Source organism: Necator americanus, chromosome X (assembly GCF_031761385.1).
Source record: "Necator americanus strain Aroian chromosome X, whole genome shotgun sequence".
Classification (NCBI taxonomy): domain Eukaryota; kingdom Metazoa; phylum Nematoda; class Chromadorea; order Rhabditida; family Ancylostomatidae; genus Necator; species Necator americanus.
Genome location: NC_087376.1, coordinates 33,519,146 through 33,530,122, shown reverse-complemented (window position 1 = coordinate 33,530,122; position 10,977 = coordinate 33,519,146). Strand labels below are relative to the sequence as shown.

Below are 10,977 nucleotides of genomic sequence, written 5' to 3'. Positions count from 1 at the left end.
AGATAAGGCTACTTTACTGCAACAACAGTTTAAAATGATCCTACTATGAGAATCTTACCACGAAATTGATTTCAAGTTCAAATCGATCAGCTTTTTCTTCGAGGCGGAACTCCGTATCAATTAGTCTCTCGTAATGATCTCGAATGAGAGTTATTAGTGGTGTCGTGGATCATCCATAAAACTTGCCAAATAATTAAACGCAACAAATATCTAGTTGATTATCTGACTATTAAGTTCACAATTTATGAGAAAATAGTGTGAAAAGTAGAAAGTTTACAGCAGCTCAAGTCATTCCAGCTTCTTTGGTTTCAAAATTTGAAGAAATATTTACTTGGCGGCAAATCTACTCAGTTAAAGAATGTGCTTCCGATTGAGGTAGAGCAGAGCAAAAAGGGTGTATGATCAAGATTCTTCCCCCTTCTGAACCGTCAAAAAAGCTCAAAGTTCCTAGTAGAAAAAAGAACGACCTATTACAAAAACAAACTTGTAACCTTTCGAAATATATTATCACATCAACAGTTAAGAGTTGAGTTTGAAAATTTATCGAGAAAGACAAGCATTTACACACAGGGTTCCAGAAACAAGCAGGAAGATCGTTGAACACTATGACATTCGCAATTGCTTTCGCTTTCTGCGAACAAATGAGCACCACAATTTTAAAAAAATCAATAAAAAAACGTTACCTACAATAAATATATAACAGTAATATGGTTACAAAATGGACTCATGCTTACAGAATAGTCAACAGATCACTCGCATTAGGTTTAACACCAGTTGCAGTTAGTCATTCACGAAATAATCATGTACATGCAAACAATTAACGTCTAGTTAAATTATTATATTTATATATAATTAAGGAGGTCATAGTTGAGAGAACCACGAATCACTTTCCATGCCCAAACAATGGTGTCAGGACAAGAGGACTTCCTGGTTGAGGAAAGCTCTAGAAGAATCATGCATTAGGAACGAAAGTGCAGAAACCTACTTAAACACCTTATGGATATAGCATAACTAGATACTTATAAAAAAGTTATTCATTTGGAGGCCTTCGTAATCAACATCAATATTGATCGACAATGCTGAGCGCCAAGACGGAGTCAAAAACTTCACTTCTAATCCAACCAAATTTTTATCTTGGAAATCTTTTTGATCTATTCAATTGAATGAAAAAACCAACCAGTGGTTGTTGTTGGATATCCACAAGGGGAATTCCTTGGGCAGGAATCGGTAACATACCAAGCTGATAAGGATTTGGACGCGGTGGCTGGAATTATTCACGACTCTGAGTTCAGACTTCAACATTTCGGCGGGAAACGTTGTGATTTCAAATCAAAGGAAACAATTTCCTTTTCATTAAAGATTTTACCAGTGTGGTTGTCGTTGTTGGGATCAATGTGACGTCGTCCAGATTCACTTGTGGTGCAGCTAATGCGTGCTGTAAGGGAGCAACTGTTAGATTGTTCTAGATTTAGTGGGGTCAAAACGAAATGAAGCACGGTGCAGTTGCGCAAGCGGTTGCGCTCGAACCGGTGCTTTGGAGCGTAGCGGTTCTGGTCGAGATGGGACCACCGCGAACGGCAGCGATGAGTGGGTGCTGCAATAGGTTCCTCCATGATCCTAACCGCCACCCTCCATCGCACCGCTTCGAGCGTAGCCGCTTACGCAACTGCACCGAGCTTCTTGTCGACTACAGAATGAGGCATACATTCAAACAAACAATACAATGTTTGAAAACTAAATAAACAAAACGAAAGCTCCGAAATCCAATCAAATGTGTACAACTAACTGCATGTGGGACAGAAAACAAGTTGAAAAAGTTGAGCAATGGATTTTGTGCTGCTGTTGGTGGAAAGTCCGTCACAGCGTTCTGCTGTTGTGATGACCCTGAAGAACACATAAGTAATGATCGGTTTTCTAATTAATTCAAATAAGACAATTCAAGTAAGATTCAAGTAAGAGTAAGATTAATTCAAGTAAGACAAGAATTTTCTAATTAATTCAAATCTGTTTCATCGTATCAGTATTATTTTTTAGAAGCTGTGATGTTCCAAACATATACATCCACAATTTCTACATGAATTATCCACGGAGTGTTCATCGACAACTATTCCTTTGACAACGATGTTCTCGAAAAATTCAATCAATCCCTTGCTAACGATCTCCTGACTTGAAATCTAGGACTACCAAAGAGTCGCATATGCTATGAAAAAGCAAAGCAGTAATCCTGATAAAGACCAATCCTCTTCCCGTAAAAAAAGAAAGACGATAAAATTATGAAATCAGGACACAAAAATCGTAAACTTTAAAAAAACATACAGGATTGCTGCTGCGGTGACCAGATGTTACTGGGACCATTTGAAATTCTCCTTGGAGCAGGGATTTCAAATGAGCGTTGTGGTTCTTGCTGTGCCTTAAATTACTCCGGAAAAATTTGGAAACTGGATCTCAAGGAAGAAGAAAATCATCTCAGAGATCTCAGAGAAAGAGATCTCAGAAAAGCGACTAAATAAGATTGCGTACCGAATATGAGCCGGGTGCAGGAAGCTGTCCGGCTGGAAGATCTCGATATGGGTTATGGATTGCTGCTTGTGGATAACGGGATCGATATACTCGTTGTTGTTCCTGTAGAGATTTTTTTCATTGAACAAACTAAACGCATTCAGCTTACTCCTACCAAGAAATCGTCATATTCTTCAATTTCCGCTAATAGATTGTTGTATTCTGGCTCTCTTTGAGATGGTGGGGGTCTTGGTCTTAACAGTTACAAGTAATTAGTTACATAAAACAAATATGAAAGCTAGGAATAGAGGATTAAAAAATACAAGAACTTCAATTGTTTTGAAATGAAAAGGCGGGAAAATACCTAAAAATAAACGGAGGGTAGCGTCCCTCCCGTTGTACATTCGGTCGATATCCTCCTCCACGTTGACTTTTTTGAAGATCTATAGCAATTTTCTCGTTTATGAAATTAAACCGGAAGAGTTGCACAAACTTGGAAAACCAATAGAATTATGGTGGATAAGGAAAGGATCGTGTATTATTTGTAATTGCCTACCGTAATATCTTCGTGGATATGCTGACTGGGAAATTTGACGCTGATTCTAAATTTTTTCATATGATGTACGTAACTATACAACAAAACTGTACTTATATATTGTATGAAACTGAAAAAATTGAAAATTTCAGAAAGAAAATCTGTCTCATACAGGATGGTTTTGCCTTGTTTTTCGAGTTTTCTCGTTGTGCTGAGCCAATTGATGAGCTTCTGCAGGAGATGAACCTCGGATCGAAGGGTCTTCAAAGGATTCGTCATCCTGAAAATTGCATCCTTGCATGGGTCAAGCATACTAACGGATCCTCTAAAAGGGAGTGGATTCGTAGAGTGGGGAATGCTGATCGAAAACTTTTTAGTTGTTGAAACGATGAAAGCAAAGCAAAGAAAGAAAGAAACTTAAATAAATACATATTTATTATAATCGTTTTGTATGTGGGTGACCTCCCAAAATGAAACAGCGAATGATAGTAGTAAAATACTATAGTAACTAGGATATTCCTTACCGTATATTCCTCTTCTTTGTTGGAAGTTTCTTCAGCGTGTCCCTCGACGGTATCTCTCTCCGTTTGTGAGAAGTCACGAATTTTAGTACCTTGGATCTTAAACAATATTTCGTTTTTAAAAGTGTGAGGTCAGATGAATGTTTACATGTTCTTTGCTGCTGATCCTCGCTATCCCTTAGAGAAAAAACCTTGAGGTAATTATTGAGAGAGGAAATGATAATCAGTAATGAAATTAATCTGGAGTCGTGTCACGTCTCCAGTTCGGCTATTCATATCAGTTTGTTCCACAATAAAAACAAAACCGTTAAACGAAAAATGACTAATTTTTTTGAAAATTTTAATTCAAAATATCACTGACGACAAGGCGCTAATCCATACCTGATTTCTGACGATGTGATCATCGTCATTTTTTTCATTTTTACTGTCTGGATGAAATACTCCATCATCGTCGAATTTACCATGCAATCTTAAACGAATCGTTAAGTTAATTGAAGCACGACAACTGGCGCATTTGAATAAATTCAATGGGAAAGCCAAGAAACAATAATAAACAGCAATAATCTACTGTAGATAAAGAAGTATGTACGAAACAAAGAGAAAATTCGTGGAAACACAGCCGATAACACATATATAATACAATTTAGCGTTAAAAATCGTCTAATTATCTATTAATACTTCTAATGATCTAAATAAATAAATAAATAAATAAATAAGTAAATAAATAGAAAATAAATATAATAATAAGTTCTATAAGTGCCACAAATTCAACAATGAACCAAATATAAACAGCGAAAACTTTCCCAGACATTTTTTGACAAACGAGTAAATAATTCTTGAATATTTTTTTCTGAAAGGAATAATTCACGTGGTTCGCCGCTGCTTTTACTATTAGAGGTACCAGAAAGTTAGGAATCAGTCTGTGACCGCACAGAAAAATTTCGAGACTGATCCAAATAAACGCTGTTGGGCCAAAAAAAAAAGATAGCAATAATTGCTAGGCAATAAATTTCGGAGGAGCACTTATGCATACATTAATCATTCGTTGAATAGATTTCTTAGGATATCACAGAAAGATCTCATTTCTATAGATGGAGATTTAAAAAAAGAGCTAGCACGTTATGTATTAAATTAAACCGTTACGTATTATATAAGAAATTAATATTTTATCTCAGTTCAACAATTGTCATACTGAGTAAAAGTAAAATATTCACGCGAAACAATTATCTTATAAACAAATAACAATACAAGATAAAAATTAAAATAAAAAGAAAAACTAGCTAAAACTTGTAAACCATATCTTCCAAGAAAAAGGCAAACTGTAATAGGAAGAAAAGGATCGCCATCTACAAAGAAGAAGAAGAAAAAGAAGAAGGACATTAAACGATAATCCTCTTCTGTAGAGGCATCTCCTACGTTCCTATGTGTTCGCCCACGTGAATAAAATTCTGTGACTGTCCCAATGCTTAAACACATTTCTGTAGGTGACCATCAAGAATTATTGGATCATTTACATGTTGAATGTGAAGAAAAAGTATGCTCCATAAATCCGTAAAATCACTTAAGCGTGGGTGAGAATAGCCTGGTCAGAGCGCGTCTATTCACCTGGATTAATCGTACTAGCCCCAATTTTTTTATTTCCAGCTCGCGTCAGACGTGCCTTGACTTTTTCTTCGAGTGAGAGGAGAAGCAGATAAAATCGAAAGCGACATTTTTATTCGAGCCAAAAACACTGGGATTTTTTAATAGTAAACTATGTCAACTATAATTAGTCGACTAACAAAATGAACATCCTTTTTGGAAGATGTTAGACATTCAGAAAAATAGCATTTACGTGGGCACAGTTGAGAGACCTCCGAGGATTCAAATAACTTCTACTCAGCTCAATTGAGATGGATGGAAACGAGCATTACTTGAGTTTACTGACTTGAAATAAACATTACATACGTATGTCCGTTTGTAGGGCCTGATTAGCAAATTCCTAGGTTCCTAAAAAGGCATTCACTCATTCATTCTTTCCGAAAAGAAATTTCGTATATTTCTTCAGATAAATATTTCAGCAAAATGCGAGTTAGTGAGATATGACTAAATTTTGTCTTCCAGAAAAAGCCAGTGTTGTTATCATTCGATAGCTGTAAATGTAATTCAATAGATAGTGAAGAATGTTTCAGATCTAGCTCTAGAGCTTACTATACCTAGCCCTAAACGGCTTTACGCCTTGAAAAAAAGTTGATACCAAAACGGTTGGGATCCTCGAATTCAATCCAAATTGAGCTAACATATTTTCACAGCAATGCTTTCTTATTTGCTCAAAAGAGTGATCAAGAAATATTTGATAGGTGAGGTAACAAGTTAAACGCCAGAGAGGGAAGGAACACATTTAAAAAATATATAGTTTAGGAAAATGTCTCGATAAATGCGAGTTAGTGAATTATTATTAATTTTTGTCTTCCAGAAAAAAGCTAGTGTTGTTATCACTCCATAACCGTAAAGTTAACCGATATATTTATATATAATCAGCGCTAATGTTATGCTTTGAAGCGTGTTTAATCAACTACAACATCTTCTTTGCCATGACAAGGAAAGATCATTTAAGTGATTGATGAAGTTGTTAATCGTCTAACAGATAAGATCTTGAGTGTGTCAATAACAAGGTTAAAACTGGTTACGGTTGATGCCTGAAGAGATTGGGAATGCTTGTGGTCAAATCATGGATAAAAGTGATGGAAGCAAAGAATAGAAAAAAAAATAGTCACCGATTTTCTGGCATTGGAGGCAGCTCTACCAGAGTATTCACCGCGTATACACCTCCTGGATTTGTAGAAGGTGTTGTTGGAATGGCTGTAGCTCGAGTTGTTGGAGGAGGAGGCGTAGAGGTTAGTTGCCTCATCACTTAACATAGCATAGCATTATATCAAATATATTAGAAAAATAATAAAATACTACTGAGGAAGGGTAAAATTCGCTTCTGGATATCCACTCAAATACTGCGAGGATACCATAAAATGATCTATCTACAAGATTTAAATGCTAATTTCAGCTCACCTTCCTCATGTGTAAGTGGAAGTGGAGGTAGCCCAGCTAGCAAAGGTGGTGGATTCAAATCACCAAGACCTCGCACAGTTCCCTGTGCTAGTGCATTCTGGAAGAATCCAAAACCGCCGAGATTCCCAGAATTCAACAGTCGTGCATACTGATCAAGCTGTGATGGTCCGTACGGATTTTGGGCCAAAGCCAATGGAATCAACAATAGGAGTAACATACCCTGTAATTATCGACATATGAGGATTCAAAATTACCAAAGATTCTAGAAATTCACAAAATAATCGCGGCTGAACAACGATAGGACCTTCAGCGATGAGTTTCGGCATGAGTGTCTAACCGCATTTCGCGCCCCCATGCGAGTTTCAATTTAAAACAGGAACACGATGCTCGTATGATCATATATATATCTTCAGAATGCATCAAATCCATTTCTTGTTTGGACGACGCAAGAGACATTTCTTTGATCGAGAGAAATCCGATTATGTGATCACATTTATCATTCCGATACAAATGATTAGATTTCTAATAAAGTACTTCCATGAATGTGCAAAGATCCTGGATAAAAAAAAGAATATCTGCTTTGAATCGTTAAATGAACTTTAAAATAAGTTGTCGTTGTCAAAGTGCTCTAAGGTACATATGGAGAACAGTAGTAGTGAGGAAGTAAAGAGCGGAATTGGAAATCCACAATAAGGATGGAAAAATAAATCAGTATTTAGTGCAGTGAAATTTACCACCATAAAATAAACCATAAAATTAGCAATTCTTCGTTCACAATAAGAATGTAGTGATTGTACTGAACCAAAAGTAAAGAGTAAATTAAAGTAAAGAAATCATGGGATAACAATTTCTGGATGTCAAACTTCAAGAGAACGCAAGGTGATGCTCAATTTGCAAAATTGTTTTCTTAACTGCCTCAATTTTTACGCATAAACAAAAATAGTGAAACAGCCAACAGGACTTATTTGAGTCTTTTTTTGTTTTAAAATTAACTGCAGAATAAGAAGTATGAACGAGAAATTGATCGAACACAGCACGAAAATCTTTACAAGCAAAATGACAGCTTATGTGACGACAAAACAGCAGATATAAAAACGGATAGCTTAGCGATTAGACTGCCAGATCCAGATTTTCCGCTTTTTTTTCGGTTTTTAAGCTGAAAAAAGCTAATACAGGCTAACAAAGGTAAAACTTTATGTATGTAGGATCGACGTCGGTCAAGCAAGTGTGGGTGATTACGTAGAATTGATGGCGGGGACTGGTAAATCTATTACAAGCTCGTTTACTTGTAAATGACAGCTTAGAAGTAAAACCAGATTAGCAGCAACAATGATGCTTCACGCTTAATCTCTACATGAGAATAATCTCGTCGTTTAAACTTGTGTGAAAGTTTCGATTGTTTGGCGACGTCATTCAGATCCTAATCGTTCCTGACTTTAGAGGAAACTGTCTCAATAAACACCTCAAAGTCGGATAATCGCTTAAATTGAAGGTGAATAAGCGGATCGTAGATAAAATCTATTGGAAGAATACATTTTGAAAAATATTGTTGACACTTTGAAGAGAAGGAAAGAAAACATTCATTAGTTGTCCCTACTGTAATGAAATCCAATGAATTAAAGGCATCACCCCACGAATCTGAGGTGGTGCAGATTTCAGGTGGAGTATTCGTACACGGGGTCGTAGATTATGGGGAGGAGGGTGATTCCGTTCATTTCTTTCTAATTACCGTAGAAAACGGCCGGGAAGATACGCTTCGGGCGTTCCGGCGCACTATTTTCTATAAGGAGTTCGATTGGAGCGCGCCAGCCCTGTGCGGCGCCGTATCTTCCGGGCCGTTTTCTACTGCAATTAGGAAGGAATGGACGGAATCACACCCGTATCCATATTCTACTATCCCGTATACGAATAGTCCAGCTGAAATCCGTACCACCTCAGATTCGTGGGGTGATGCCTTTAACTATAATTGCGGTGCATTATAGTACACTAAAAAAGAGATCTTTTTCCCGAAACTACTATCTGAAAATACATAAACAACCTGATTTCCACGAATTTCTCCATTCTCCGCTTAAGAGAATCCATGAAACCTCAAACACAAATCAAGCAAAAAAAAAAATAGAGCAAACTGAAAAACTGGCGCTGTCGCAGATAAGATTCAAGACGTTGCAAGTACGCACTATGATGACGGTTCGAAACGTCCTTTAGTGAATGTAGGCTACCTCACGCAATGACGTTGAGGTAAGATTTCTGGAATGTGGGAAACGGTTATCTGGTTCGAATAATCAAACGGCTTTTTTTTTCAAAGAAACGATCTCATATTTTGTGTCAAATATTTGGGAGAAAAAATAGAATCTTTGAGTAATATGTACTCTTCTAAAACATGGTGAATTACTTCAAAAAAAGAAGTATGTCAAGAACTGCAAGTATAATAGGATCAACGAAGCTCTTTCAATAACATTAGCATTCATGAATTTCATTCGAACATTCGGGTCGAATGTGAACTAAAAGAATTCTCGTAACATTAGGAAAAGAATCGCTCATAAAAAACCAAAATAAATCACAATAACAAACACTGCCATACGAGGCGGTGGAGTCCCCACATAGTAACAACTACTTAACATCCTTACTGGTAATTTCACCAAAATACAGAAAACACTAAAAAGCATGTAGTAGCCGACTCAGATGAAGCATGAGTTGTCTCGTTTTGGCGCTAATAGTAATGCAGCTCGATATAAACCAGACACGTACGGGGGAGCTAACGAACAAGGAACGGGTCTCTAGCAGTCTCTGGTCATCCATGCACTCCTATATTCGTCATCAACTATGAAACTGGACTGTATTTGTTTGTATGGATTCAAATCTGTTGAGTAAACTTTACAAATCTCACCACTAATAATATCTTGCAAGGTTAGCGTTAAGTTTCGTGGAGTTTTTTTCAGCGACACATAGATCCACTTACCATTAGCCAGTTGTCCTTGAGAATTGCGCTTTAATGGTGAACTCGCCTTCCGGATCTATGCATCACATAAAAGAGGCGAAAAAACGAAGAAATGAAAGGAAAATTAGATGAGATTTGCGGGGTTGAGGAAGTAGTTCTTGAAAAACAACGAATGCTTATAGGAAAACTTGATAACAGCGAAACAAACAATGAAAAGTATCAGGTTGATTTCAACAAAAAAAAAACAAAAACCATGGAAAAAATCTGGAACTACTTATTGCCGAAAGATCGAGATCGAGCCGAATAGTGGAAAAACCAGATTTTTAAAATCCCGCCTTCTTTGTTAAGGGAAATACTGTGGGCTCACTAAAGTTTTCTTTTGATTTTTTTACTAGTCAAATTGACTTTACTAAGAGACCGAAATAATTAAACAAATGAAAAAACAAACATGCCCACAAAGAAGGTAATTCTTCTTTAAATTGTTGCTTGGAATTTTGCCACCAAAATGACAAAGGGCGTGAACAGCTGATTCACATTTAAAGTTCTCTTTTTCCTTGCAAACTATTAACTACAGAATCACGTTCTGTTATCACTATTTTTAAATAAATAAATTGCTAAAAACAACATTTATACGTTCCGCATATGATATTGAAATTCTCAGAAAATGGAAGAAAGAACAAAAAAACATGCGCAGAAAATTGATTTCTAATAGGAATATAATTTTTTAATACAAAAATTTTTTTAAACAGTACCTACCCGAAACTGAGAATTAACTAGAAAAATGTCTTCAAAAAACCTATGTTGAGGATAAACGTTAGAATGTTCAAAAATTTCGGGAGAAATCTCGTGATTTTCAATGTCATCCCTGAGCAGTTGGAAATCACTTCGAAGTAAATTAATAAATCCATTATTATCGCAGTTCTTCAATTTCATCCACATTCTCCTCCAATTTTGCTTCTCCCACAAGCGACATGAATCAACACGACTAATCTATCATTCAGAATGTTGCGAATATGATGAAGACAACAGAAGAAAAGTCTAAACAGGAACGAATCCAAACAACTCTTTTTTTCCTCCTCAAACGATGAATGACAAACGATGGAATCCCTTTGTTATCATGTAAGCTCTACTTTTTTGCTTCTTCCACACCAATTAATCAACGTTCGTTAAGTGGCGAGCCTTCCGCAGAAAAAAAAACTATGAAATAACGAAAATATAGGCGATAACAAACAATAAACTAACCACCTCATTATTTATTTGTTAAATAAACAAATACAGTACTTAGAATGCCTAGTATCGGGTTCATAATTTGAAAAGGTCCTTTTCATTTCCATGCTATTGAAGTGTAGGAAAAAATTCAAAACGCATATAATTAAACGTAGAGTAAAAAGTGGTGGACCATTTGTTGATATGTAAAGTACAGGAGTGCATAGTTACAG

The 10,977-nt window shown here is 36.3% G+C and overlaps 1 protein-coding gene across 1 annotated transcript; it reads right to left on the bottom strand.

Annotated features, from left to right (window-relative positions):
* Window positions 1–883: 883 nt before the first annotated feature.
* Window positions 884–6,817, bottom strand: RB195_026234 (uncharacterized protein; the record flags this gene model as incomplete). Its single annotated transcript, XM_013447036.2, has 14 exons — window positions 884–943; window positions 1,178–1,264; window positions 1,367–1,435; window positions 1,787–1,884; window positions 2,317–2,410; window positions 2,521–2,622; window positions 2,675–2,753; window positions 2,864–2,942; window positions 3,056–3,101; window positions 3,207–3,314; window positions 3,559–3,654; window positions 3,937–4,024; window positions 6,312–6,447; window positions 6,601–6,817. The coding sequence occupies 14 exons, from the start codon at window positions 6,815–6,817 to the stop codon at window positions 884–886; spliced, it is 1,359 nt and encodes a 452-aa protein (XP_013302490.2).
* Window positions 6,818–10,977: the final 4,160 nt, after the last annotated feature.